Genomic DNA, 27,778 nt, shown 5'->3' on the forward strand with positions numbered 1-27,778 from the left:
TTACATGCTAAGTCATTGTGAGATGAACAGTTGAAATTAGGACTTTAACAATTCTGATAAAAATTTAAAATTTTGGATTTAAACTTAAAAATCTAAATAATTAAAAGTCCTAATTATGAGATAAAAAAGTCTAAATTATGACCATGGTTTTTTTTTTAAACGCGCTTTTAATTTTTTGATTCACACTTATAATCATAATATTTACATTATTGTTTTCATTTTGTGCAATACATTTTTTACATGCGTTTTTACATTTTGAAATCAGTTTTTACAACAGAAATTAATCAATAAAAAACTTACTTTAGCTTTTCATCTAAAACAAAATGAATTTCCTATCACCACTGTAAAGCTGCTTTGAAGCATCTGTGTTGTGAAAGCGCTAAATAAAGGTGACTTGACTTGAATTGGTTGTGGCAAAAATTACATATTGTGCCTTTATTCAAAGAAACAAAGGACAAGAATGAAAAAACACTAACTGCTCTTTAACTTTAAAAGGGATGAGAAGACCTTGCAGTGTTGTTTATTTGATTAACATACTTTAGTAATTGAACAATCAAGATGGGCTCAGTGAAGTCTCTGAATGGGGTGGACACTGGCACTGCACACCTGCAGGTTTACCGCCGCCACATCATGAGTTAACAGAGAAAATCTGACCTGAGCACATGGAATCACGGCGCTATTCTTCTGCTTTCAGACCGAAATAACATCGGTGTGTGTTAAAACAGATCAGATGGATTAGTAAATTTCTCTCTGGATTACCATCATGGGAATATGACTACTTTTCGAAGTCCTCCCTCTCATAAACACTTGACCGGTTACATGCGCTTGAGGAGCCGGAGGGAAAACTGGCTCGCGGTGGTTCTGCTCCGAATATCGCGCCGGGATTTGAGCTTCTGTCTGACCGCTCTCCTCATATTCTGTCTGGGGTCTGTGTTATATCAGTTAAACGGAGGAGCACCAAAAATCCTGCTGGATGTGGGCTATTATATCGGTAAGACCTCAAACATAGCCTTAAGGCATTTATCAAAAGGCACAGTTGTGACAACGGATAAGACTAGTAATAAGAATGATGTAAAATTACAGTAACACTTTATTTTACTGTGTTAACATTTTAAATGTAACGTTACTTAGTAATAACAGTAAATTATGTATAATTACATGCAACTAGCCCTCAACCAAACCCTAATTCTACCCTAGCTATAGGCTACTTTAGGCAATTAAATTAATTGAATTAATATTACTCACTTAAACATATAATTACACTGTAACAATGAAACCTTAAAATTGAGGGTTACACTTTATTTTAAGGGGTCATTGTTACAGTGTAAGTATTTGTTTAAGTACTGAGTAATATTAGTTACCTACATGTAGTACTTACTATAGGGTTAGGTTGAGGGTTAGTTGCATGTAATTATGCATTATTTACTGTTATTACTACGGTAAGTACATGTAACATGTAACAAGGACACTGTAAAATAGTGTTACATATGTATGAAAATTACTCTTGTCCCGAGTTCATATATAATTGAATGCATCATTGTATATTAATTGAATGTGTTTTACTGTTCACATTTTTATCCAAGAGTTAAAGTGAAACTAGAATTTGAATATCCCAATTTACAGAAGATTTGTTTTAACAAACAAAAACACTGCTAGAGAAAACAAACATTTGTGTAATTGGATTTTGACTCAAAACCTCATAAATACCCTCATCAAACACTTTTTAAAGAACTGTTATGCTCTTTAGAAGCATTATGCTCTAACTATAATAGATCAGCTGTTGCTTCCACTGAAATATGAATATAAACAGTTTCATGAGATTTCTAACTAATTGAATGTAGCTTAATGGTTCATTAAAGCCATAAAGTGTTAGACAAGCCAGTAACTGTAGTTCTGTTGTCTGATCAACGGCATCAGTCAAGGTTCATAAAGAGCAGACTGTCAAAGTTTCCTGTCTCTACTATGAGTCCATACGACACCAGTGTTGTTTTTGGCTCATGAGACCCACAGTGAATTCCACAGGAGTCCATGTAAACTGGATGATATGAGGCCTTTCGTTGTGCTGGATTCTTCATTCACACGTCCTACAATGACAGCAGTCACCAAAACTGACAGCTCGATGGAAGAGTGGAATAACCTGTGGATTTCCAAAGCAAATATACCCATTTAAAAGATATCACTCTTACATTTCAGCACGCAAGCTTTATACATATTAAACTTAAGAAATGTAAGATTATCAGTGATGATTAGAGGCTGGACAGAACATTTGGCCACATTTGGTATATATTTTGTATCACATAGCTGTTCGTCAAGTTCGATATGCACAGATACATGTTTGATTCATATTTTAAACTTTTTAGGGAGATTTTCTGGTGGCCATGGACCTTTAGGATCCACAGTAAGAGCACTGCATGTCATATACTAAAAGATTTGAGTGCTTGTATCTCATTTGTTACTAATATCTTTCACAACTGCTGCATATGCATTTTCATTCCACCATAATGTAAGATTTTGAATATTGTGAGAGTTTTCTCTGTTGCAGGCTTTACCTTTCCCAAGTCAGGTTGTGTATAACAGGGTTGGGAAGTGTGGAAGTCGCACTATAGTTTTGTTGCTGCGCATCTTGGCAGACAGACATCAGTTCACCCTCATCTCCTCTGATATTCACAACAAGACCAGACTCACCAAACGTGAACAGGTAATTAAAAACAGTGCTGCACCCCTGCTGATGTCACACAGTCTGTACGTAACTCATAAATATGATGTTGAGATGACTAGTTCCGGTCGATAACTCTGTCTGCTTGGCCAGTGAGGTTGAAACCTCTTCCTTGTTGTAAATTAAAAATGTGAGCGTTCCTTATTTTCTTTTATATTAGCAGCTATTTAATTATTTCATCATTATTATTCCAGTATATTTCTGTATATTTCATGGTTAATTTGAACCATTCTTCTTTCATTCCCATAAAGGAAAATCTCATTAGAAACATCAGCACAACTCCTCAGCCATTTCTTTACACCCGACATGTGCATTTTCTCAATTTTAGCAGGTAAGTTGATTTGAGTTGAAATGCACGTTAGCTACATTAGCTCACTTATGACTACTTAAAGGGTTAGTTCACCCAAAAATGAAATTTCTTCCATTAATGACTCACCCCAATGTTGTTCCACACCCGTAAGACCTCCGTTCATCCTCGGAACACAGTTTAAGATATTTTAGATTTAGTCCGAGGGCTTTCAGTCCTTTGAATGTAAGTGTATGCACACTTTGCTGTCCACGTCCAGAAAGGTAATGAAAACATCATCAAAGTAGTCCATATGTGACATCATTTGGTTAGTTAGACTCTTTTGAAGCGTCGACAATACATTTTGGTCCAAAAATAACAAAAACTAAGACTTTATTAAGCATTGTCTTCTCTTCCGGTTTAGTTTGAATCCGCGTTCACGACGCCACAGTGACGCTGCTGACGTAAGACGCTGTGACGTGTTATCTGGTATCTGCTATCGCACCAGATAACACGTCACAGCGTCTTACGTCAGCACCTTTATTAAGTCAAGTCACCTTTATTTCTATAGCGCTTTATACAATACAGATAGTTTCAAAGCAGCTTTACAGTGAAATTATGCATTTCGACTGTTGTTCAGCTGAAGTCAGTTCAGTGTTGTAAAGATCATCAATTATTAAATTAGTTAACCAACGTCACTATCGTTTCCTAGTTGTTGCCAATACTTAATTTTAAAGAGGAAAAAGTCATTATTAAATCAATAAAAAATGATTTAAATAAATGACAGAGAGTTGCTTGGACAGTTCATTTCTTATTGGCAGTTTAAAAAAAAAGGATTAGCAGTAGTCGCTCCTGACTGTAAATTAAGTTAGGGCAGATTCTGGGTCTTAGTGTTAGTTTTTGATAAATATTTTGTAAGCTTTATATTATAATCGCTGAACACATCAAAAACACTTCATTTTTGGTAGAGGTCTAACATCCTTGTGTTATTCAGCCTGAGGGTGGCGCTCTAATGTTGATTGACAGACACACATTGAATGTTATCTTCATATTGCCCTAACGTGGGATTTATTGTTTCCGAATGTATTATTTATGTTACAAGTTACAAGAATCCTGGTGAGGGAAAAAAAAGTCCTTTATATTCTCCGAACAAACATGAAACAAACACAAAAGATCTATATAAAGGCTATTCACATTAGCATGTTTATCTAATTTGATACGAAGCGATGCCTATTAGTTACTGACTGGTGCAGACTAATATACACATAGCTGAAGCGGATTCATATCTGCAGTTTGTGTCGTCTGTCGCTTTAAAAGCTCTTTAAAGCAGGATGGATTCTGATTGGCTGTCAATGTTTTATCATTCATCACCTGGAGAAAAAAAAGTTCTGAAAGTGATTCCAATGAAATCGTTCCTCTGTGTCATTATCGTTATAGTTGTGATGTGGATTCTATTTGTTTACATTAAAGGGTTAGTTCACCCAAAAATGAAAATTCTGTCATTAATTACTTACCCTCATGTCGTTCGACACCCATAAGACCTCGGTTCATCTTCGGAACACAAATGAAGATATTTTAGTTGAAATCTGATGGCTCTGAAAGTCCTCCATTGGCACAATGCACGGTTCACTCTCAAGACCCTTAAAAGGTTCTAAAGACGTTACAAAGTCCATCTCACTACTGTGGTTCTAAAATAACTTGATGAATCGGCGAGAATAGTTTTTGTGCTCAAAAAAACCCTAAATAACGACTTATATAGTGATGACGATTTCAAAACACGGCCTCATGAAGCTTCGAAGCGTTATGAATCAGTGAGTCGAATCATGATTCGGATCGAGTGTCAAACCGCCAAACTGCTGAAATTTGGCGATCCAAACTGCTGATTCGACTCACTGATTCATAACGCTTCGAAGCTTCATGAGGCCGTGTTTTGAAATCGTCATCACTATGTAAGTCGTCTGGACTTTGTAACGACGTCTTTAGTACCTTTTAAGGGTCTTGAGAGTGAACCGTGCATTGTGCCAATGGAGGCCTTTCAGAACCATCAGATTTCAACTAAAATATCTTCATTTGTGTTCCGAAGATCAACGGAGGTCTTACGGGTGTCGAACGACATGAGGGTAAGTAATTAATGACAGAATTTTCATTTTTGGGTGAACTAACCCTTTAAGAACGATTTGTGAAATTATATCTTTATCGCTATAGTTATCATTCTTGGTGTGAACAGACCTTAATAAACAGAGATACAATATGGATATTTTAATCTGATTCCTCTCTCTACTGTAATCAGGTTCAGAACGGATGAGCCCGTACACATCAACATCATCAGAGATCCGATCAACCGATTCTTATCCAATTATTTCTTCCGGCGGTTCGGCGACTGGAGAGGGGAAGAGAATCACGTCATCCGAACCCCTGGGATGAAAGACGACGAAAGATACTTAGTAAGAGCTTTAAAAACAAACGCACATTAACGAGAACCGAGTGAATGAGCTATTACGGCTCCGAGCTGTCATAAATGAAGTGTGCACAGCTCTGTGTGATACACATGAATGCCTCCTTCACAACTCAGCGGGCAGCGTTTATTAACATGGTTTCCTCAGTCTAAATTTAGTGTGCTGCTGGTTTTCCTGTCACTCATTAGTGTGACATGTGGTGATCGTTTACAGGCAGTGTATACATGCAGCGTGACACAAATAACAGACTTGTACAGTTTCTCTAAAGTTACCAATGCAATCATATTCATTCTGTATGCATGATGTCTGTTCAAATAAAAATGTTCATTTGTTCATTTTCTGCGAATTTCCCTGGAATGTTCTGGATTTGTTTACATAGCAGCAGGAAATAGCCAGGCGTGGGTCTTTGGTTGGAGACTTATATGAATGACCCCATAGTTCAGACCCCTTGTGGATGAATATATAAACAAACGAGCTTCAGTTCAACAACAAAATCACTTTAACAGCACTGATGCAATAAACTGAAATGTTAATTTTGGCTCTTTGACAAATTGCTTTTGTTTCGTTGCTTTGGATAAAAGTGTCTGATAAATGTATATGTTCTTCTTGACCAAAGGACATCAACACATGCATCTTGGAAGGCTACCCAGAATGCTCCAATCCCCGGCTCTTCTACATTATCCCATATTTCTGTGGGCAGCATCCTCAGTGCAGGTGACATTTATATTCGGACTTTACTGCCACTGTACATCTTATGTGATTCATTTTTAATGGGTCCAGCTTTTTTTAATCAACTCTAAATTAATAGATGGAACTGATCTATGGTGCAATAATCTGTACTGACCTAGAGAGCCGGGTTTGTGGGCACTGGAAATGGCCAAGCAGAACGTTCTGGATCATTACCTGCTGGTCGGGGTGTTGGAGGAACTTCAGGATGTGTTGCTTCTGCTGGAGAGACTCCTTCCACACTTCTTCTCTGACGTCTTGAACATCTACAAAAGTCCAGGTGAGACCTTTCATACAAGTTTGCATAAGGATTTGACTGGTCACCACAAAATTTGCCGCCATTTTAATAACCTTTTTGCACCTTTTATTTAATTTCAGTATCAGAAATGTAGTAAAAAGTTCAAAAAAAAAAAAAATTATGAATCCAAAAAAATTACTTAAACATTTTTAATAAAAAAAGATTTGTTATATATGTAATATTAAGTAAAATTACTTAAAAATACATAAAGTATTTAAATAAATGTTGTATTTAAAAAAATAATATTAAAGGTGGGGTAAGTGGTATTTCAAAAATGCTTTAGAAAAGTGTCTCAAGCCGAGTACCAAAACAAACTTATAGCCAATCAGCAGTAAGGGGCGTGTCTACTAATGACGGGGAGAAGAGAGCGCTCAGTGCACGTCATTATTTAAAAGACACGACGCTATTCTAAAAGTTGGGTTGGGAGCTGCGTCTATACCACGCAAGCTATGATGACTTTCACCTTGATATTTTGGCGCAGATGTATACCTAGCCGAATTGCACTGAGTCTTCGAACCTGTGTGTATGCCTACTAGTGTTGTCAAAAATATCCATATTTCGATATGTATCAACACTGAAATATCTGAAACGATACTAATTTTCTACAGTATCGATATATCAGCTGCACTCTCCTCTCCGACTGACGGTGAGTGACACGCACCCGCCTCCTCTCATTCAGTCAGTTTAATCCTCTGAACATTGCGAACGCGTGTTCTGCTGGATATTTCCTCATGACAGCGTGTTAGTATTGGTGTGACCGGTCTGAATCTCAACGCGCAGGGTTGCACATAACGTTAATTCTACTAATTCCCGCAGATTTCGCGCTCGCATCTGAAGCGCACACACACATACCGTAATAAAGCCGCCTCTGAGTGCAAAAATTCGCTCCTTTTTCCAGCTTATTAATGTAAACACAGTCGTAACCAGCTCACAGGAACAGTGTTTGGGATCCATGCGTGCGTCAGGTCTTAAAGGGACAGAAGTTATTTATTATTCAAACTACAAAAAGACAAACGATCACTTACGAGCACACATATTCTGACTGCCTTCGGCAGAATTCAAATGAGCCATTTTAATCTAGATGAATCTAGATTAATTCCAAGATTACAGTGAGATTAATCTAGATTAAAAAAATGAATCTATGCCCACCACTACTCCTAATATATATTTGTTTCCTTTGGTTCCTCTTTTCGTGATCGATATATCTCTCTAATCTTGTCATAATTGTAATATGTCATGCCTGTGCTCTCGAGTTGTTTTTGGGATGCAAGGGATGACTTTTTCACTGAACATTCGACCTGGACTACCATAGTAACACACATTGCTTTCACTTTTTGATGACATCATACCCTCGGCCGGCTGGCACAGCAGATTCCGGTTACGTATGTGTGGGGCGGAGCTATCAAAATAGGGGCGTGTTTGTTTTGGTGATTTGAAATCAACATTGGTTACTAGAAAGCACTTACCCCACCTTTCAAAAATATAATTCTAATACATTTCTATTGAAATTCTATTAACTAAATCAAATCAATATAACCGCAGTGGTCTGCACAAACATTTTTAAATATTAAAAATAAAAGGATTCCTCTCTGGAGAAGAGTTCAATCTTACCGCTCGCAAATTCCGCCATGTAAATAGCGAATCCGTCATGACTCTTTTAAAGGGAATGGGAAAGGAGACTCTGATTGGTTTATTGCATGTTACGCCCAAAACACACCCATGACTCATTAAGAGACTAGGTCCAACCTTTGACCATGCGCCTGGCGCACCAACCCTTTTTCTTGTCGTTAAACTAGCAAAAGTGGATTCGGACATGCCTTAAGTGCACCTGCGCCATGCACTTAGAGTGTTAAAATAGGGACTGTAATACATATTTCCTGATATTTCCTACTGACACACTACAGCAAAAGATATAAATAACTTAATTAAAAACATTTTTTTTTTTGGTGAAACTTCTAATGTGACTTTTGTACAGTATATCAGCAGTGTAGTCCGCTGTATTCTTTTATTTAAATGATAAAACTGCATGTATTGTCAATGTATTGTAGGCTTTTTCTTAAAGGGTGATAATGAAAATGACACCATAATGTACTCACCCTCAATTGCTGCCATTGTAATGCTTGGAAGAGCCAGGACATATTTTTATATAATTCCGATTGTATTCGTCTCAAAGTCATATACACCTAGGATGACTTGAGGGCTTAATTTTTGTGTGAACCATCCCTTTAAAGGGTTAGTTCACCCAAAAAAGAAAATTCTGTCATTAATTACTTACCCTCATGTCGTTCGACACCCGTCAGACCTCCGTTCATCTTCGGAACAGAAATGAAGATATTTTAGTTGAAATCTGATGGCTCTGAAAGGCCTCCATTGGCACAATGGCACTTTACACTCTCAAGACCCTTAAAAGGTACTGAAGACGTCGTTACAAAGTCCATCTCACTACAGTGGTTTTACAATAACTTTATGAATCGGCGAGAATAGTTTTTGTGCGCAAAAAAACCCTAAATAACGACTTACATAGTGATGACGATTTCAAAACAAGGCATCATGAAGCTTGGAAGCGTTATGAATCAGTGAGTCGAATTCATGATCGCATGTCAAACCGCCAAACTGCTGAAATTTGGCGATTCAAACCGCTGAATCGACTCACTGATTCATAACGCTTCGAAGCTTCATGATGCCTTGTTTTGAAATCGTTATCACTATGTAAGTCGTTATTTAGGGTTTTTTTGCGCACAAAAACTATTCTCGCCGATTCATAAAGTTATTTTAGAACCACTGTAGTGAGATGGACTTTGTAACGACGTCTTTAGTACCTTTTAAGGGTCTTGAGAGCGTAAAGTTCCATTGTGCCAATGGAGGACTTTCAGAGCCATCAGATTTCAACTAAAATATCTTCATTTCTGTTCCGAAGATGAACGGAGGTCTTACGGGTGTCGAACGACATGAGGGTAAGTAATTAATGACAGAATTTTCATTTTTGGGTGAACTAACCCTTTAAGCTTTATGAAAAATAATTGATGTGGCTCTGTGGCCACTAAATCTGTGTCTGTCTCTACTCGGTTCAGAATACAAGAAGTTGGGAAACATGACGGGCACCGTCCACAAACAGACTCCTAATCTAGAGGCCCTGCAGGTGCTTTATCAGCGCATGGAGTACGAGTACACATTCTACAACTTTGTCAAAGCTCAGTTCCACCTCACCAAGAGGAAGATCGGTCTGAGAACAGGCCCACAACCCTCCAGACATTATTCTAGTGTGCTTCAGAGGAAGAACCTACAGGAGGAGCTGGAGGAAGACGAAACAGAAGACTCGCTCGACTGGACCGAACAGACCTGAGGGATGCTCTGAGATACGGCCATCTACTAGTGAACTGGATAAAGCTTGAAAATCATAACGATTTCTTATGTTTATCTGTAAAAAAAAATTTTATTTTATATTTAATGGTGTCATCAACATTCTTAGACTGTAGAATATTAAAAAAGAAAATTGCTACTTTTTAATAATGGTTCTTTTTTTGAACAATTTTTAAACATATAAGAAATATTCCAACTGTAGTTTCCCTTAATAATAAAATGAATGAATTTAGAGATCATTTGATATGCTTATGAAGAGTACTTTTGTTTCGAGGGAAATAAGACACTTGACAGCATTATGGGTAAGACAATATTCTTCATAAAAATATTTAGTCACAGTGACAATTTGATAAAAAATATAAAGTATGTTTTTTTCTTAAAGGTCATTAATAGTTAAAGGTGAAGTTTGAATGGCACAAAAAAATACTAGTTTCAAACAGTCACTTATCACATTTTAAACTGGCAGATAAAAATATATTTCAACATCAAACAATTTACACATTTTACCTTTAAGATTTAATACATTTTACCTCCTTATTGAAAACAGCCTACAAACTGTAGAAATTAACAAACGAATGGAGTAATACTGAAAATGTTTTAGATGGAAAATTATGTCCGATTTATCGATGATTAAGATGGAAGTGCTATTTCTCGTGCACAAATGCAAAGATATAAGTCGTCAACATATGTGTAAGACACATCAGATTCACAGTCTGGCTTGAGGTGGTTTTTCAAACAGACTCTGTCTCAGCAGATCGAGCGCGTCCAGCGCCGTCCCCCAGCTCAGACTAACACCACAGCCGCCATGACCGTAGTTATGCACCAGAGGCACCTGACGGCCCTGTACATGCAGATACTCCCGCTCCACCCGCAGGTTGGCCCTGCCCGGCCGCAGTCCCACCCACTCGGCCATCACCTGAGCCGCTCGCAGGGACGGTTCCAGCTGGCTGCAGCGCTCCAGGATCCCCTCGCTGTCCCCTTTATCCACCTCCATCCGCCAGTCACCCTCCTGCCGTGTGCCTCCAATGGAGACGTAACTGATGCCAGGGTAAATGTAGGTCTTTCCATCTCCATCTCGTACAAAGTTCTTCAGCCAAGGAGCGTTAACCTTCAACATTTGTCCTCGAACTGGATAGACCTCCTCATCCTTCACCAAAAAACGTGAGCCGACGCCTGAGCAGTTAATGATGGCGTCGTAATTCAGCGCCAGTTTATGAAGATCAGTCACCTTTTCATGGAGGACCTGACCTCCAGCTGCTCTAAACCTATTGGGAAATATAGATGAACATTACTGATTTATTAAGTATATGCTTTCTATTCCCCCAGTGGTCTTTATATTTGTTTTATAAATGGACCCTTTACACATTTCTGTGGTTCTCAGAAGCAGAAGTTGTCATAGTTGGGTAAGCTTCTATCATTTTCTATATCTAATCTGCAACAGTATATCAATTTTGCGTTTCTATTTTCTCCAATAGCAAAAGAAGAAATACTGTACATGACAGCGTTTCTATGACTTTCCAAAACAGGAGAAAAATATTGACAGCTTGAAAAAGTAGGTCAGAAAAGAGAAAGATGTGAAATTTGCCACCAATCCCTCAGCCATAGAAACACTCACACAGCAGCGTTAACCAGTTTTCTGTAATTTAATGCCCAAGTATTAGGGTACAACAACAGGGCTAAAGACTCTAAGAAAAATGTGCTTTTCACGTATTTTGACCTCACTTAGCGGAAGTTATGGCGGATCTCAGAGATGATCACGTTCGTCTGATAAGAGGTAAAATAATAGCATAAATACTGCTCGGTTTCTCGCAGAAACTGATCGTGTCGCTAGATAAGACCCTTTGAAGCTGCACTGAAACTGTCATTTGGACCTTGAACCGTTTGGAGCCCATTGAAGTCCATTATATGGAGAACAATCCTGGAATGTTTTCATCAAAAACCTTAATTTCTTTTCGACTTTAGAATGAAAGCTCCCATAATAATTGAATGAAGCTTTACAGTAGTAACATATAATAATAAATATATTATATGATAAGAGGAATATAATTTTTCAATATGGTTTCATTATAAATATGGTGATTATTTCTAAGGTGGATACCCAATTTGATACATATTTACCATCTGAATCTAACCATGTCATGTCAACAAATGGAAAAGTCAGCCAGTTATTTATCATAATGATAATTATGGTGCTTTAGTTCCAACATCAGGGGCGCCTTTTACCCGATATACCATACTTTTACATATTCTTCCGTTTATTAAATAACTCTTGCTATAATTATCTTGGACAGAACAAGACCTTTGTCTCAAAATTTAGTAAATCATTTTATCAATTTTCTTTTGCAACATAAATCTACAACATTTTTTAAAACATTAAATATTAGATCAAATTAGCACAGAATCAACTTTGCGTTGCTTTTCTGCAATCCGTCAAGGTTCAGACAAATTTCCATCAAAAAACGGTTCTTAAAAGTCCCCCTGTGGTGAAAAGCAAGTTTTTAATGTTGTTTATATTTGTATGTGGTGTTTTTAATATGCTCAAGACAAACCATGAGCACATTTATAAGTCAACACCATTGCTGAGTATTTTTTCTTTAGAACTGCAGTGAACCAAAGACGGTCTGAAAAACACAAAAAAAGCCAGAACCTGCGCCAAAATGATATTTATTGTTTGAATTTCGTATTAAAACTTAAAAAAATGTAAAAGCTTAGACTTTGTTTAATATCAAAAGCAGGTTTGGCAATTTGGTGTGAGATTAAGTTGGGCAGAGTGAGACCGTGACTTGTCTCACGCCAAATGCGCGAGAGTTGGCAACCCTGCTGTGTAAGGATGCAGATTTTAGAAGGCAGACTGTTTGACTCTGAGATGGCGAATGGGAACATGGTGTGTGTGTGTGTAACATTAGCAACACATTATTTGCTGTCTGATAACGTAGTCAAGCTAATCATATTACGTTATCTGACGTTGTAGAGAGCGATGCATAAAAATCATTACCATTCTGATACATCGACTTGTAGACAAGCCTGTATAATTCACTCTACCACTTCTTCTGAATCAGTTTCTGGTTCAAACATATATGACTGAATTAAACCAGTATTTCCACTCGTGTGCAGTGTTTACCTCAGTAAGTGGACTGAGTGGTTCTCTGAGCTGGTGTGAGTGAATGGAGGTGGGGCAAATTTGCATATTCATGGTTCCGTGTATATGGGGCAAGGGTGTAGAGTTTTATTAAAGCTGTTTAAGGCATGAAGTTTTTCACAGTAAAAAACTTTTAAATGTCATTTTGGTGCAGTGTGCAGTGCAGTATTTATGAGGATCTATTGACAGAAATGCAATATAATATACATAACTATGTTTTCAGTGGTGTATAAAGACCTTACATAATGAACTGTTATGTTTTTATTACCTTAGAATGAGCCGTTTCTATCTACATACACTGTGGGTCCCCTTACAGTGAAGTCACCATTTTGCGCCGTCATGTTTCTACAGTAGCCCTAAACGGACAAATTTCTCTGCCGTCTCCGATGACGACATTTTTGTCCTGTGTCGGCCACCGTAGCTTCTCTATGTGTTTCGAAAGGGAGGGGTGAGCTTTGAGCGGTTGCAATTCACAACCCCACCACTAGATGCCACAAAAATGTACACACTGCACCGTAAAAGGGATAAAATTACAGGAAAAACTACAGGGGGGCTTTAAAAAAAGTGCTGAGCTGAATTTGGTCCATCTAGTGGTTTAAAAGAGAATAAAGTCAAATGCGGTTATAGCCCCGTTGTACCCTATTAGACAAAATATAGTTTTATAAGTGTACATCATTAAAAAAAAACATTTAAATATAAAACATTTTGCTAGATTTAAATTGTTAATAAGTTGCAGTCTGTGAAAAGGGTCCATTAGCCTATATATATTTTTTTTTATTTGTATATAATTATATTTAATAGATTTTTTATTTTTAAACTTTTTTATTACCTTTTTTCTAGCCATGGCAAGTAACTCGGACATTCACACTTTAATGTGTTGAACGCTTGTCCGAACTTATGATTAGGGAAACGCTTCATTTCATGATCCGTCATGTTTCTGAATCCAAATACCAAATCTGCCCAGAAGGGCTTTTTGTCGCAGGGTACATCCTTGAAAACGTGGTACCTAAGGGGATGCAAAGTTGAGATTAGGATAAATGAAAACCACATCAATACATTATCTTTTTGTGTGATTAGAATTTTACCCGAAGCTCAAGTACACGCCAGCATCTGAGGCTTGTGGGGAAACTGCAATGGCCAGAAGATGATCAAATGACTCCTTGAACCAATGCCGTTGCCGTTCCAGAGGGATGTCTAGATAAGAGTTCAATAACAATAAATTTGACCATAGACTGGCCTAAAAAGTAAAAAAGGCATCATCCCAAACACATGACAGGATGGCAAATTTAAAGCATCTGTCAACATTCATCTCACCAGGAAACTCAGTCGGTAGGAGGATTCCAGCCGCTCCATCACTGGTGGTGTCAGGAGAGAACTTCTCAGCAACAACAGTTACAGAACAATGTGGAAGTGTCTCAGCGACACACACTGCCGTGGATAAACCCACCACACCTGCTCCGACCACCACCACTTTCACACGCTGCATATCTCAGCTCAACTACAAGATACAGAAGAGATGCCTTAGTGAGCAAATAAACGTCTCTGCAAATATGGATCTGTGATTAACTGCAATTAATTCCATTAATTATTCAGCATATAATGTAATCCATTTGATCAAAAAATTATTGACAGCCCTAATTGTTACTCAATAGTATTTTTTATGAATTATTTTCTTTAATAAAACTACTATACCTTATTCACTTCCTGGTCAGAACATGAATACATATTAACATTTTATAAAATTCATTTAAATGCTATTTGTTTGAGGTTTATAATATTTAATAGCAGCCATCAAAATATTAAAATATATTCATTTTAATATCAATTCTCACTTACTGCTCTCAGTTATTGCTGATTAATCAGTTTAAAAGTTAACCTCAAAACATGCAACAAGTAGCCTACTTTTCAAGTCAAAATGAACTTATGGAGTAAAAACTAGCTGTTTTTTTTCTATGAAAATGTAAGTACAAATCCCCCAAAACAGCTATAGTTATCAAGTTTACACCCCTGGTAATATTCTGTTTAGAGATACAAATTGTAACATTCTTGTAATTGAAGACTTCATCATCAAAAAACAAATCCTTTAAAGCCTCGGAATTCTAATAAGGCTACAGTTCTATAACCTTGGATATTCACCTAAATCTTTTTTAAGCTAACAAACAAACAAAAATCTTTCCCTTTTATAGACATTTACAACCACACATGACAACCGTAAAATCTGATTTTGTGCCAACAAAGTCAATAAACAACAGACGTGTCCTACTTACCTGACTGTTATAGTCTAAATGTTATGCTACTAATCACTTTTTTTAAAACACTCTTTTGTCAATAGTAATAATAATAATAATAATAAAAGCATTTTTCATACAGCAACCATAGCCTAAACATATTTAGAAATCAGGCCTGCAGCTTTACGGTCTATGAGCTGTCATAGCAGTATTGAGCAGAAATCCAATACAGATTTAGAATGATTTTTAACAACATTGATTGCACAAATACAATAGTTATGAGTACAACTGGAGTTCCTGGAGTAAAACTAAGGTTACTTAAATTTAACAATGTAAAAAGAAAAGAGTCTATTCCAGACACTATTATAGTATTTAAAATACATTTGACAACATGTTAAAGCAGGTGCACAAATCACTTACCGACTCCAGCCTTCTGAGACAAACACAACCAAACATCAGAGTCACACACTCTGGAATGAGCCTTGGCCTGTTAAAACGCATCATGGGAAATTGAGTTTCGTTTGTCTTTTGCTGATATTTTGAGGCGATGCTGAAGCACAGATGCGAATATTTAAAATACTAGTTATATATTAGTGTACAACAACTGGTTTTGACTGCAAGCGGAACAACATTATGTACAGTTATTCGTTCCGTTATATATATATATATAAAAAAATGTGTTAGTGTGTGTTGTAATGCTTCGCCAGCAGAACAGAGGCGCTGTTTGCAAGCACAACACTGGGTGACAAATGCTGCTGTTCCTCCAGGGGGCGCATAAAGGCCAATCTTCCTTCAACTCCAAGGACGGAAAATATTTTAAATGCGTTCAGCGATGGTCGAGATATAAAAATGTTATAAAATAATTTTATATTGCCTAGAATAGATCATCCCTTACATAACCGGATAATGTTACCCAATGTTCTGCCCGTTTCTGGGATGGATACTGAAATCTCGGATGCTAGGCTAATTATCGCGAGATATGCCTGTCTGAAACGGTTCCTTTAAGGTAAGGTCCTGAAAGCTTAATCGCACATTATAGTCTTCAGAGAGTAGTGTGTAATTATTCTCAAAATGCGTTTCGCAGATTAAACACTGTGATTTACGAATCAACGCTAGCTTTTTAGCCACATGGGCGTGCTTAGAAGCGAAAACAAAGCAGCTCTTTGTTGCTACACATGGCGCTGGTTTTAAAGCAGTTTATTATTTTATTACTGTGGTCAAAGACCTTTGATATAGATGTACATTAAGGCTCACAGTGCGCGCGCACGTGTGTGACCCATTGTGCAATGTGAGATACTAGGTTGTGTTTACAGCTCAGAACGCGTGCATGATTCATTAACTAATGTGTCAAAAAATAATGTGCTTTTGCTACGTTGGGTCTTAAGATGGATGTACCATTGTTCTTTAATATAGACCTTGGTTTTGAATGATTACCATCTTCATATACAGTACAACATGGTTATTCAAAGAATGCACCACCATGGATTTACTAGTACATGGTTCTTAACTGGTTGGTCACACACAACCCAAAACATTTTATTAACTTATTTTAAGATGCACTATATTGCCAAAAGTATTGGGACACCCCTCCAAATAATTGAATTCAGGTGTTCCAATCACTTCCATGGCCACCACAGGTGTATAAAATCAAGCACCTAGGCATGCAGATGCTTCTACAAACACTTGTGAAAGAATGGGTCTCTCTCAGGCCTTCTCGTCCAACATCAGTGCCTGACCTCACAAATGTGTTTCTAGAAGAATGGTCAAAATTTCCCATAAACACACTCCTAAACCTTGTGGAAAGCCTTCCCAGAAGAGTTGAAGCTGTTATAGCTGCAAAGGGTGGGCCAACTCCATATTAAAATCTATGGATTAAGAATGGGATGATATTAAAGTTCATGTGGCAGGTGTCCCAAAACCTTTGGTAATATAGTGTATATCAGTGCAAGTTGCTTTCTGTTAAAACAGTCTAGGACCAAGTTTAAGCATTGTCTGTGAAACCAGGGGGTTGTCTGCAAGCAATTTTTTAAAAATATAATTTTTAAGATTTGAAGTACACTACAAGTGCACATTCAATACAATTAAGTTCACTTTTTTTTCACACGGGTGTGCACTTTGGATAATATAAACCTCTTTCACAAGCACTTAAGCACCCCACACCCTCAAAACCCTCAATGCATTCACACAATTTATTTAGTTGTCAAATAAACCCGACATTGTATATTATGAATATTAAAATGATAAATGCATAAATATAAATGTAAATAAATAGGTCTTTAAAGGGAAGAAGAAGAAAATGCTTTTGTTTTAAGTCAGGCTATGTGTCCAAGTTTGTTACTTGTTACGTAGAAGCCAGTCAAATTAGACAGATGCCAACGATTTGTTGTAGACAAGGTTGCTCATGAACAAGACTATGATGATGCCCATTTAAAACCACTGCTATATTGCAAACTTAGATGTGTCTTTCTCCTTTTTATAGATTTGAGCTTGCTGTAACAGCACCATGTCTGCGCCATCTCTACTGCCAGCATCATCTGTCCTCGCCCTGCACTCAAAAGCACACAAGGACACCATTCTGCCCAAATTTGACAAACTCAGAAGAAGGGAACTGCTCTGTGACACAACCCTTATTGTAGAGGACGTGCACTTCAAGGCGCACAAGGCTCTTTTAGCAGCGAGCAGTGAATATTTCTCAGTAATGTTTACTGCTGAAGAACAGGTAAGCCAGTCGGTATACAAGCTGGATGGCATGGCTGCGAAAACCTTCTCGTCCGTGCTTGAGTTCATCTACAGCGCAAATGTGTTGGTGGACGAGAGTAGCCTTGAGCTGCTGCTTGACATGGCCCGCTTCCTGGACATCCCAGATTTGCTCAAAGCCCACGAGGACCTTCAAAAGGGCAGTTCAACGGTCGAAACTGTGGTGTCCACTGAGGGAGAAGGTGTTGATGAATGCATACAGACAAAGCGTAAAAGAGGGCGGCCGAAAAGGAGCATGCACCCTCAGGATTCAAGCCAAAAAGAGGATCCAGAAAGCGATTTACCAGCACAAACAGTCGCTGAGACTCAAGAGCCCAAAGAACCTCTCTTAGATCCCGCTTCACCAGCAAGAGACTTGAGTGACAGCGACTACAACCCCAGAGAGGACAGACCTCGTCACAGCAAACGCAAAATAAGGCAGCCTGTCAAACTGAAGGGATACAGGTTAGGAGACAATCTGACTGAGCGGAAGGAGCCGGGGAAGAGAGGGCGAAAGAGGAAGTACCCGGACACAGAGGCCAGATGTGACGAGTGTGGGAAGGTTCTTAAAAACCATCTGTTTCTGAAGATACATCAACGAACCCATACAGGTGCACCAAATGTTTTGTATTATTCTATATAACTGACTAAAAATAACAATGATGAATGGAGACACAAACAATAGACATAAAATGAAAGGGATGTTGGGCGGCACTTTACAATAAGGTTTAATTGGACGTTAACAAGAACTAACATTGAACAATACTTCTAAAGCATTTATTAATCTACTAATGAATTTTTAAAATCAAAAGTTGTATCTGTTAACTGCACTGTGAACTACCTTGAATAAACAACATACTTTTTATAAACTAACTTTAATAAATACTATAATAATAATATATTGCTCCTACTCATGTTAACTAATGCACCTAATGTTAACAAATGAGACTTTATTGTAAAGTATATTACACACTAAACATCTGCAAATTAATGTGACTTGGTTAATATTTTGTTAATTATATTTAAGTATTTCATCAGAGATTTTTAAGACTCTTCACATTTCTGGGGTTCTCAGAAGCAGAAATCATAGTTGTGAACGGTAAAAACAAATATATTTTGTGTTCCCATTTACTTCATTTGTAAAAAGAAAAATCCTCCATACCATTTCAGTGACTTTCCAAAAAAGAGAAAAATATATAGAGAGATTGATTACATTGACTGAAGTGCCTTGAAACGCGCAGCATTCTTCAATGTGTTGATGTAATTTCCACTGAAACAGAAAGAGTCTGGGGCGGGACATATTGAACAGCTCCACTTCTTTTTAAAATAGCCAATAGCGTTTAGTATATATCACACCTAGGCCAGAGCTTGGTAAAGCTGCAGTTTCCTCCTAATCTCTTTTTTCCATCACTTTAAAATATAGCATTTTGTGCAGAATTCAAATGGGTCTAATGCGTTTTCGTTGTTGAACAAGTGACCGATTTTACCCAGCTTCAGTGTCTATTTATAGTGTAGGGGGCAGGACGCTTTAGATTCTAGATAGCATTTGATTGGACAGAAAATCTTATGAGAAGCTGAAGTGCAGTGTGATGTCATCAAAATCACTGATCCACACTGGTGGAAATGAGAGACAGTAAGTTCTGAACGTCTATATCTAATTTATTCTAAATACAGATTTTGTCGTTGTTTTATAGCACACTAGCTTACAGATAACAGTAAGGATAACATATTCATACTAAAAGCCACAAAACCTTTGATTTCATGGGGACTTTTCTAAAGCATTTTCAATTTGCACTTTTAAGCACTTCTAAAGCTCCTTGAATTTTTTAGCATTTGTATAAGTCGTGTTTGCTTTGTATGTAATATTAAATGTTGATGTCTTCATTTTTTGTAAAGCACTTGTGGGCAACGTCTGTTGTTTGAAAATGTATTATATAAATAAAGTTGCTTGCTGGCCGATATAACAAAGTATCGTGTTATACATGTACATTCATTTTAATTTTTTATAAAAAAAAAATGAAAATGTAAAAAACGGTGCTAGATTTACGTGGAAATGCATAATTAGGGTCTGTGAAAAGTGTCCATTGAAAATCTCAATATAAAATGACTTTCTTATGCAGGTGAAAAACCGTTCAGATGCAGTGTTTGTGGGAAGGGTTTCACCCAGAAACACACTCTTTTGGTTCATCAGCGCATGCACACGGGAGAAAAGCCCTTCATCTGCACGATATGCTCCAAAGCGCTGTCCACCAAACACTCCCTACTGGAGCACATGAATTTACACGCAGGTGAGTGACTGGACGACTACTACACAAATACATCAAAACACTGCTTATACAGTGTTTGGGGTAAGATTAAAATGCTTTTATCCAGGAAAGATGCATTCAATTCTTTAAATGTGACAGTCAGGCCCCAAGCCCTTATGGGGCCCTAAGCAAAATTTTATTCGGGGGCCCCTCTGTGCCACCAATACGATTGACTATTGTCAATTCTTGATAATTCGCTCACCCAGTATCAATGTTAGTATTTTTAGCTGTGTTGCTTACATCATGTCTGGCTGTCATGTTTTTACCCTTATACGGTTTTTAATTGGGACAGTAGCAAACCCACAAGAGTGGTCAGATGTTAATATTCAAAGCCTTACAGTACTACAGGTCAGACTGGGATATGTACTTTTTTTTTCTTTTTAGGTAGTCTCTTATGCTGAATATGCTCACTTTTCCCCAGGATTCTTTGATGAATAGAAGGTTCAAAAGAACAGAATTTATCTGAAATAGAAAGCTTTCAAAAAATCCTAAAAACATTGTACACAACTGTTTTCAACACTGATCATTGTAAATGTTTCTTGAGCTCATATTACATCATATTACAATGATTTTTGAAGCATCATGTGACACTGAAGACTGGAATAATGATGATAAATTCAGCTTTGATCACAGGAATAAATTACACTTTACTATACATTCACATAGACACGCTGTTTTACATTATAATAATATTACAGTTTTTACTGTAGCTATTCTTGATCAAATAAATGCAGCCTTGGTGAGCAGAAGAGACTTCTTTTAAAAACAAGAAATGTTGATTTCTTTCTAATATTAAACAGAGCTTTTATTTTGGCGGAAATAAACATTTATTTTTTTACATTCAATTCGACTGTGTAGAAAGAACCTTTTTATTTTCTAAATAAAAACTTCCAAAATGTAAGCTACACAACTTATAATTCCAAGGGGACGATAGAGTAGTCTATAGCACGTCACACTCACATGTCGTTTCACACACGTAATACTTTCATTCATCTTTGGAACACAAATGAAGATATGTGAAGTTTTAATGAAATCTGAGAGATTTCTGTCCCTACGCAGCTACGCAATTGCCACTTTCAAGCCTCAGAAAGATAGTAAAGACATTATTAAAGTAATCCACGTGACTTCAGTGGTTTAACCTCAGTTTTATGAAGCGACACAGCCATAGTCTATCGTAAGTTGATCGTAGAACTATTGCCACCAATGGTCTCTACGATCAACTTAGGCTTACTGTGCTTTTTGGGAACGCAGCCTATCTCTTTCTCCACTTAACCGTAACTCTATAGTAAGTACATGTAGTTAATTAATATTATTCAGTACTTATTTGAGCAGTTACAATGTAACTACGTCCCCTTAAATAACGTGTAACCCATTGGTCATATCATGGTACATGCCAAAACACTATAATACATATTCAAAAAACTGTATATCTTCTGCCTGATGGTCTATCAAATCCTCCATCCGTTTTTCCGCAGAGAATAAATCTTTCAGTTGTGACCAGTGTGGGAAAAGCTTCAGTCAGAAGCGGCAGCTGAAAAGCCATTACCGCGTTCACACAGGAAAAGCCTTACCTGAGTGTGCGCAATGCCATCATAGATTTATGGATGCAGCTCAACTGAAGAAGCACCTGAGAACTCATACTGGTAATAAACAGATCACACTTAAAACATTACACTGCATTGCAGTCTCCATACTATCTGTGCTGTATGAACACCTTTGTTATCATTGCAGGGGAGAAGCCGTTTACATGTGAAATCTGTGGGAAGTGTTTCACAGCCAAGAGCACACTGCAGACACACATCAGGATACACAGGTCAGAAATCAAATTATTAAGATGACATTAACATAGTATTTACTCTTTCCCCACCATTGAAGGAAATGTCCAGCTTTCCGTGTTTTCACTGTTATATGGGGGCGCTATGACATCTTCTTAAAAATGCTGATCAAAACAGGTGAAGAAGCAGAAACCAGCGATATCGTGTAATCATATATGCATATGGAAAAGAATCGATAAAGTGCAATAAATGAAAATTAGCCCATGATTTACTCACCCTCAAATCATCCTAGGTGTATATGACATTCTTCTTTCAAACAAATAAAATCGGAGTTATATTGAAAAAGTCCTGGCTAATCCAAGCTTTATAATGGCAGTAATTGTTGCTCTGTTTTTGAAGGCATTAAAAAATCTGTCTGTCATATAACTGCTCCACACGGCTCTGGGGGGTTAATAAAGGCCTACTGTAGTGAATCAATGCGTTTTTGTAAGAAAAATATCCATGTTTAAAACTTTATAAAGTAAAGTTCCAGCCGATCGCCTTCCGTATTCAGTTTATGGAAAAAGTGCCTCTGCAGTTCAAAATGCTTACGCTACCAGTTACGCTCTCAGACGTAGCGTGAGCATTTTGAACTGCGAGAGGCACTTTCAACACTTTTTCCATTAATTGAATACAGAAGGCGATTGGCCGAAACTTTACTTTATAAAGGATGACTTGAGGGTGAGTAAATCATGGGCTAATTTGGGTGAACTTTCCCTTTAAAGTTGCAGTGTGTAAATGTTAGCGGCATCTAGTGGTGCGGTTGCGAATTGCAACTGCCCCCCACTCACCCCTAACTTTCAAAGCACAGAGAAGCTACAGTGGCCGACACAGGACAAAGATGTCGTCGTCAGAGGGAGCAGAGAGTAGCTAGCACTCTGTAGAGCAGTTTGTTTGTTTAGGGCTACTGTAGGAACATGATGGCGCAAAATGTCGACTTCACTGTTAGGGGACCCGCGGTGTATGTAGATAGAAACGGCTCATTCTAAGGTAATAAAAACATAACGGTTCATTATGTAAGGTCTTTATACACCACTGAAAACATAGTTACATATATTATATTGCATTTCTGTCAATAGATCCTCATAAATAATACACACTGCACCTTTAAAAGTGTATTATGGATGTTTTCTTTCCAATAGTTTGAAACATGTTATAAAAAGCCTGATAGCCCAAAATATGACCAGTGCATGAAAAAAAACAATGTTTTTGCCTGTAGTGTCTTGCGTTTTTAAAGGTGCAGCGTGTACATTTTAGCGGTATCTAGTGGTGAGGTTGTGAGTTGCAATCACCCACTGCTCACCCCTCTCTTTTGAAGCACAGAGAAACTACGGTGGCCGTCACAGGACAAAAATGACGTTGTCGGAGAGAGCAGAGAGTGTCTAGTGCTCTGTAGAGAAGTTTGTCCATTTAGGGCAGGGGTGTCCAATCCTGATCCTGGAGGGCCACTGTCCTGCAAAGTTTAGCTCCAACCCCAATTAAACACACCTGAACCAGCTAATCAAGGTCTTATTAGGCATAATAGAAACTTCCAGACAGGTGTTGAGGCAATTGAGAGCTAAACTCTGCAGGACAGTGGCCATCCAGGACCGAGTTTGGACACCCCTGATTTAGGGCTACTGTAGAAACATGGGGGCGCAAAATAGCGATTTCACCGTAAGGGGACCCGCGGTGTATGTACTATGTAGATAGAAACGGCTCATTCTAAGGTAATACAAACATAACGGTTCATTATGTAAGATCTTTATACACCACTGAAAACATAGTTACGTACAGTATATTATATTGCATTTATTTCAATAGAGCCTCATAAATACTACACACTGCACCTTAAATGTTCAAGATTTGCATATAAAAAAATATATATTTCTTGTCATCCAGAGGAGAGAAGCCTTACGTCTGCAACATCTGCGATAAGACCTTCTCCGACCCCAGTGCCAGGAGGCGTCACGTGGCATCTCACACGGGTAAAAAGCCGTTCACGTGTTCTGTCTGCAGCCTGTCATTTGCCCGAGTGGACAACCTTAAAGCTCACACCAAGACTCACAACAAGGAGCGTCAGCAAGGAGAAGCTGAGAACACCAGGCCCGCAGAGGCGGAGGCCACATCAGGAGCTGAAGAAATGCACAACATCCTCCAACTCCAGCCGTACCAACTTCCCACCCACGGCGAGCAGGAAATCCAGCTGGTGGTGACCAGCGAGGTGGAAAACATCAACCTGGGCCAGGATCAAGGCATCAGCATCATCACTGCAGAAGATACTTCTGTGGAACAGGGTCTCACCCTTCTCACCCAACCTTCTGGTCACGTCCAAAACCTGGCGCTGGTCGCGCCGGACGGATTAGACGGCAGCACTCAAATTCAAACCATCAGCGTCTTGGGAAGTCAAGTGAGCAGCGGACAGCCGGAGCAAATGCACGTCATCACGCTGACAAAAGAAGCCATGGAGCAACTGCAGGTTCATCACGGAGCTCCACAGCAGCTGCAGGTCATCCACCAACTGCCAGAGACCGCCGCTGAAAATGCCAGCCGGCCGAGTCCAACGGGAGGCATTCACATCAGCAGTCAGAGCGGGCAGCCCATCTCCATCAGCCAGACCAGCGAGCAGATCCCCAGCGATCAGATTCAGGGTCAAACCTTCCAGATCCAGGCTGGGACCGTCTCGTACCTTTACACAACCAGCATGACCCCGCAAAACTGAGCGGACACAACTGTTTGAATGCTGATGCTTGTTCTCTTTGGATGTAAATGGTTATATTTTTTAATGCAGTTAAGCTGATCGAGAGTAAGCACAAACATCTTTTTATATAATGGCTGTATGGATCATGAAATATGAACAATTGTTTTTGTACTTGTTAATGACAAGACTAAAGATAATAAATGGTTCACATACATACATACATGATACAATGTATTAGTCCAAAAATCAATTTTATTGCAATTGTCCAGCATGACACAGGAACATTGCCTCAAAGGCACGAGTTGGTTTAATTAGTTAACTACTTTAGTTAACATGAATTAAGATTTAACAATACTTCTACAGCATTTATTAATCTTACTTAATGTTCATTTCAACATTTACTAATACATTATTAAAATCAAATGTTGTATTTGTTAACAGTAGTTAATGCAGTGTGATCTACCATGAACAAACAACGAACAGCTGGATTTATAACCAACATTTAAAAAGATGAACAAATACTGTGACAAATGTATTGAATATTGTGAGTTCATGTTAGTTAATACATTAACTAATGTTAACTAATGAAACCTCATTGTAAAGTGTTACCGATGAGTTTGTCTAACCAATGCTCATTGCCATAATGAAAAAAAAAGATTGCAATTTCTGTAATGCAAAAAAGTCATAATGATCATGTAATGTTCTTTACTGTAATGCAATAAAAAATGCAATTGCACGTATAATTTGTATTTATAAAATGACAGAATAACTAATGTAAAACACATTAGTTTTTAATTGTATGTTTTTATCATATTTGTTTTTTGTCAGTTTTAGTACTAAAGTAAAATGAAATGTGTCAAAAAAAATACAAACAATCTTCATGGGCCTAAACATTTTTGTGGTGAAACGTGACCTTGATATGCATAAGATTTACCCAATAATGGTTAAACATTACATTTTGATGTCAAAATTACAGGTTTAATTACAAAAAAAAAATTCCGACCTGTCAGGCCATTTAGGTTAGACTGGACAGAAGTAAAAGTGGAAGACAAGTTCAGATCCAACCTCCAACTACCTCTGTTCTCTTTACTAATGACATGTCTTCTCTCTGCAATCTCTATCAATAAGAAGTCTCAAAAGGTGTCAGTTTTGTTTTTGGTTGATTTACTTGTGACCCAATCTAAGATTCTGGTATGTCGGATGGTTAGATGCGATTCCATCAGGAAGACTGGGTAACAGAGCCTCTGAAATGTCCAGACGAGGACGACTGGAATTCTGGGAATTAGAACAATGGAATGTTTAAAGAAACAATTAAATTCATACCACATAACTGATGTTGTTTGTTCTATGATCGGTATTTTATGTACAGTTTTTTTTTTATTCGCTTTGGTACTAGTTTCACAAGCAAGGTGTACATTTTCACAACAGATCATCAAAAGAGCACTTTTTTCAAACATTTCAACATATTTTCAATTGTGTTAATACAATACACAAAACCACAAAGTATCCTTTTCACAACACAAAATAAGCGTTTCATCTTTATAAATGTTTCATTCACAGTAACTGCCTTTCATAAGGCTCTTACTATCAAACATTTGATTTGCATCTCTTCTCGTTCAGTTTAATATATTTGTCTATTATTTAATTATAATTTAATTCAACTGATCTTAATGGTTAATCACTGAACTGTTTGGTAAACCTACATATTTTAAATTGGTTTGTCAGCAATATACAGTATATGGATTTTGAGAACTACAGAAATAAAATGTGTGTTTGTACGAACATATAAATTACGTGAAAACACACATGATGAATACTCGTTGTTGCTAATTGATTTCACATAGTGGTAACCACAATTGTACTATATGTAAAAGTGGGGGTGTAAACACTGGCAATTTCTTTCAACATGGAGCAGGATAGATAGCAAGGAATAGGAAGAGCTTGTGGACAAGGGATCCGTCAGATAGGCGGGCTTGGACCCCAACAGAGAGGTCAGAGAGGTGGGCATGGACCCCAACAGAGAGTTGGGCATGGACCCCAACAGAGAGGTGGGCATGGGCGCCAACAGAGAGGTGGGCATGGGCCCCAACAGAGAGGTGGGCATGGGCGCCAACAGAGAGGTGGGCATGGACCCCAACAGAGAGGTGGGCATGGGCCCCAACAGAGAGGTGGGCATGGGCGCCAACAGAGAGGTCAGAGAGGTGGGCATGGGCCCCAACAGAGAGGTCAGAGAGGTGGGCATGGGCCCCAACAGAGAGGTGGGCATGGGCGCCAACAGAGAGGTCAGAGAGGTGGGCATGGGCCCCGACAGAGAGGTGGGCATGGGCGCCAACAGAGAGGTGGGCATGGACCCCAACAGAGAGGTGGGCATGGACCCCAACAGAGAGGTGGGCATGGGCGCCAACAGAGAGGTCAGAGAGGTGGGCATGGACCCCAACAGAGAGGTGGGCATGGGCGCCAACAGAGAGGTGGGCATGGGCGCCAACAGAGAGGTGGGCATGGGCCCCAACAGAGAGGTGGGCATGGGCGCCAACAGAGAGGTGGGCATGGACCCCAACAGAGAGGTGGGCATGGGCCCCAACAGAGAGGTGGGCATGGGCGCCAACAGAGAGGTCAGAGAGGTGGGCATGGGCCCCAACAGAGAGGTCAGAGAGGTGGGCATGGGCCCCAACAGAGAGGTGGGCATGGGCGCCAACAGAGAGGTCAGAGAGGTGGGCATGGGCCCCAACAGAGAGGTGGGCATGGGCCCCAACAGAGAGGTCAGAGAGGTGGGCATGGGCCCCGACAGAGAGGTGGGCATGGGCGCCAACAGAGAGGTCAGAGAGGTGGGCATGGACCCCAACAGAGAGGTGGGCATGGACCCCAACAGAGAGGTGGGCATGGGCGCCAACAGAGAGGTCAGAGAGGTGGGCATGGACCCCAACAGAGAGGTGGGCATGGGCGCCAACAGAGAGGTGGGCATGGGCCCCAACAGAGAGGTGGGCATGGGCACCAACAGAGAGGTGGGCATGGACCCCAACAGAGAGGTGGGCA

The 27,778-nt window shown here is 38.7% G+C and overlaps 3 protein-coding genes across 3 annotated transcripts; 2 read left to right on the plus strand and 1 right to left on the minus strand.

The window, feature by feature from the left end:
- The first annotated feature begins 594 nt into the window (after positions 1 to 594).
- On the plus strand, positions 595 to 10,080 carry LOC307136674 (uronyl 2-sulfotransferase). The gene is made up of 8 exons (XM_079833918.1): positions 595 to 991; positions 2,361 to 2,398; positions 2,543 to 2,698; positions 2,968 to 3,047; positions 5,293 to 5,446; positions 6,075 to 6,172; positions 6,307 to 6,464; positions 9,554 to 10,080. The coding sequence occupies exons 1-8, from the start codon at positions 772 to 774 to the stop codon at positions 9,823 to 9,825; spliced, it is 1,176 nt and encodes a 391-aa protein (XP_079690044.1). The 5' UTR covers positions 595 to 771; the 3' UTR covers positions 9,826 to 10,080.
- ddo (D-aspartate oxidase) lies at positions 9,899 to 16,147 on the minus strand. The gene is made up of 5 exons (XM_079833919.1): positions 15,630 to 16,147; positions 14,296 to 14,479; positions 14,067 to 14,175; positions 13,811 to 13,987; positions 9,899 to 11,107 (listed from the first exon to the last, which is right to left on the minus strand). Exons 2-5 carry the CDS (start codon positions 14,465 to 14,467, stop codon positions 10,549 to 10,551), a joined length of 1,017 nt encoding a protein of 338 aa, XP_079690045.1. The 5' UTR covers positions 14,468 to 14,479; positions 15,630 to 16,147; the 3' UTR covers positions 9,899 to 10,548.
- zbtb24 (zinc finger and BTB domain containing 24) lies at positions 15,950 to 26,076 on the plus strand. The gene is made up of 6 exons (XM_079833917.1): positions 15,950 to 16,215; positions 17,689 to 18,556; positions 20,066 to 20,233; positions 21,727 to 21,894; positions 21,983 to 22,064; positions 23,947 to 26,076. Exons 2-6 carry the CDS (start codon positions 17,713 to 17,715, stop codon positions 24,764 to 24,766), a joined length of 2,082 nt encoding a protein of 693 aa, XP_079690043.1. The 5' UTR covers positions 15,950 to 16,215; positions 17,689 to 17,712; the 3' UTR covers positions 24,767 to 26,076.
- The last annotated feature ends 1,702 nt before the right edge of the window (positions 26,077 to 27,778 follow it).

This window comes from Gobio gobio (genome assembly GCF_949357685.1).
Source record: "Gobio gobio genome assembly, chromosome: 13".
Taxonomy (NCBI): domain Eukaryota; kingdom Metazoa; phylum Chordata; class Actinopteri; order Cypriniformes; family Gobionidae; genus Gobio; species Gobio gobio.

What these genes read in the sequence shown, in the direction of transcription:
- LOC307136674 (XM_079833918.1), top strand. Translation starts at nt 772, where the DNA reads ATGACTACTTTTCGAAGTCCTCCCTCTCATAAACACTTGACCGGTTAC. An exon ending in GGATGTGGGCTATTATATCG is followed by an intron (nt 992 to 2,360) that starts GTAAGACCTCAA and finishes TAAACTTTTTAG; the next exon opens with GGAGATTTTCTGGTGGCCAT. An exon ending in ATGGACCTTTAGGATCCACA is followed by an intron (nt 2,399 to 2,542) that starts GTAAGAGCACTG and finishes TCTCTGTTGCAG; the next exon opens with GCTTTACCTTTCCCAAGTCA.
- ddo (XM_079833919.1), bottom strand. Translation starts at nt 14,467, where the DNA reads ATGCAGCGTGTGAAAGTGGTGGTGGTCGGAGCAGGTGTGGTGGGTTTA. An exon ending in CCTACCGACTGAGTTTCCTG is followed by an intron (nt 14,176 to 14,295) that starts GTGAGATGAATG and finishes ACTCTTATCTAG; the next exon opens with ACATCCCTCTGGAACGGCAA. An exon ending in GGCGTGTACTTGAGCTTCGG is followed by an intron (nt 13,988 to 14,066) that starts GTAAAATTCTAA and finishes GCATCCCCTTAG; the next exon opens with GTACCACGTTTTCAAGGATG.
- zbtb24 (XM_079833917.1), top strand. Translation starts at nt 17,713, where the DNA reads ATGTCTGCGCCATCTCTACTGCCAGCATCATCTGTCCTCGCCCTGCAC. An exon ending in GCACCTGAGAACTCATACTG is followed by an intron (nt 21,895 to 21,982) that starts GTAATAAACAGA and finishes TTATCATTGCAG; the next exon opens with GGGAGAAGCCGTTTACATGT. An exon ending in ACACACATCAGGATACACAG is followed by an intron (nt 22,065 to 23,946) that starts GTCAGAAATCAA and finishes CTTGTCATCCAG; the next exon opens with AGGAGAGAAGCCTTACGTCT.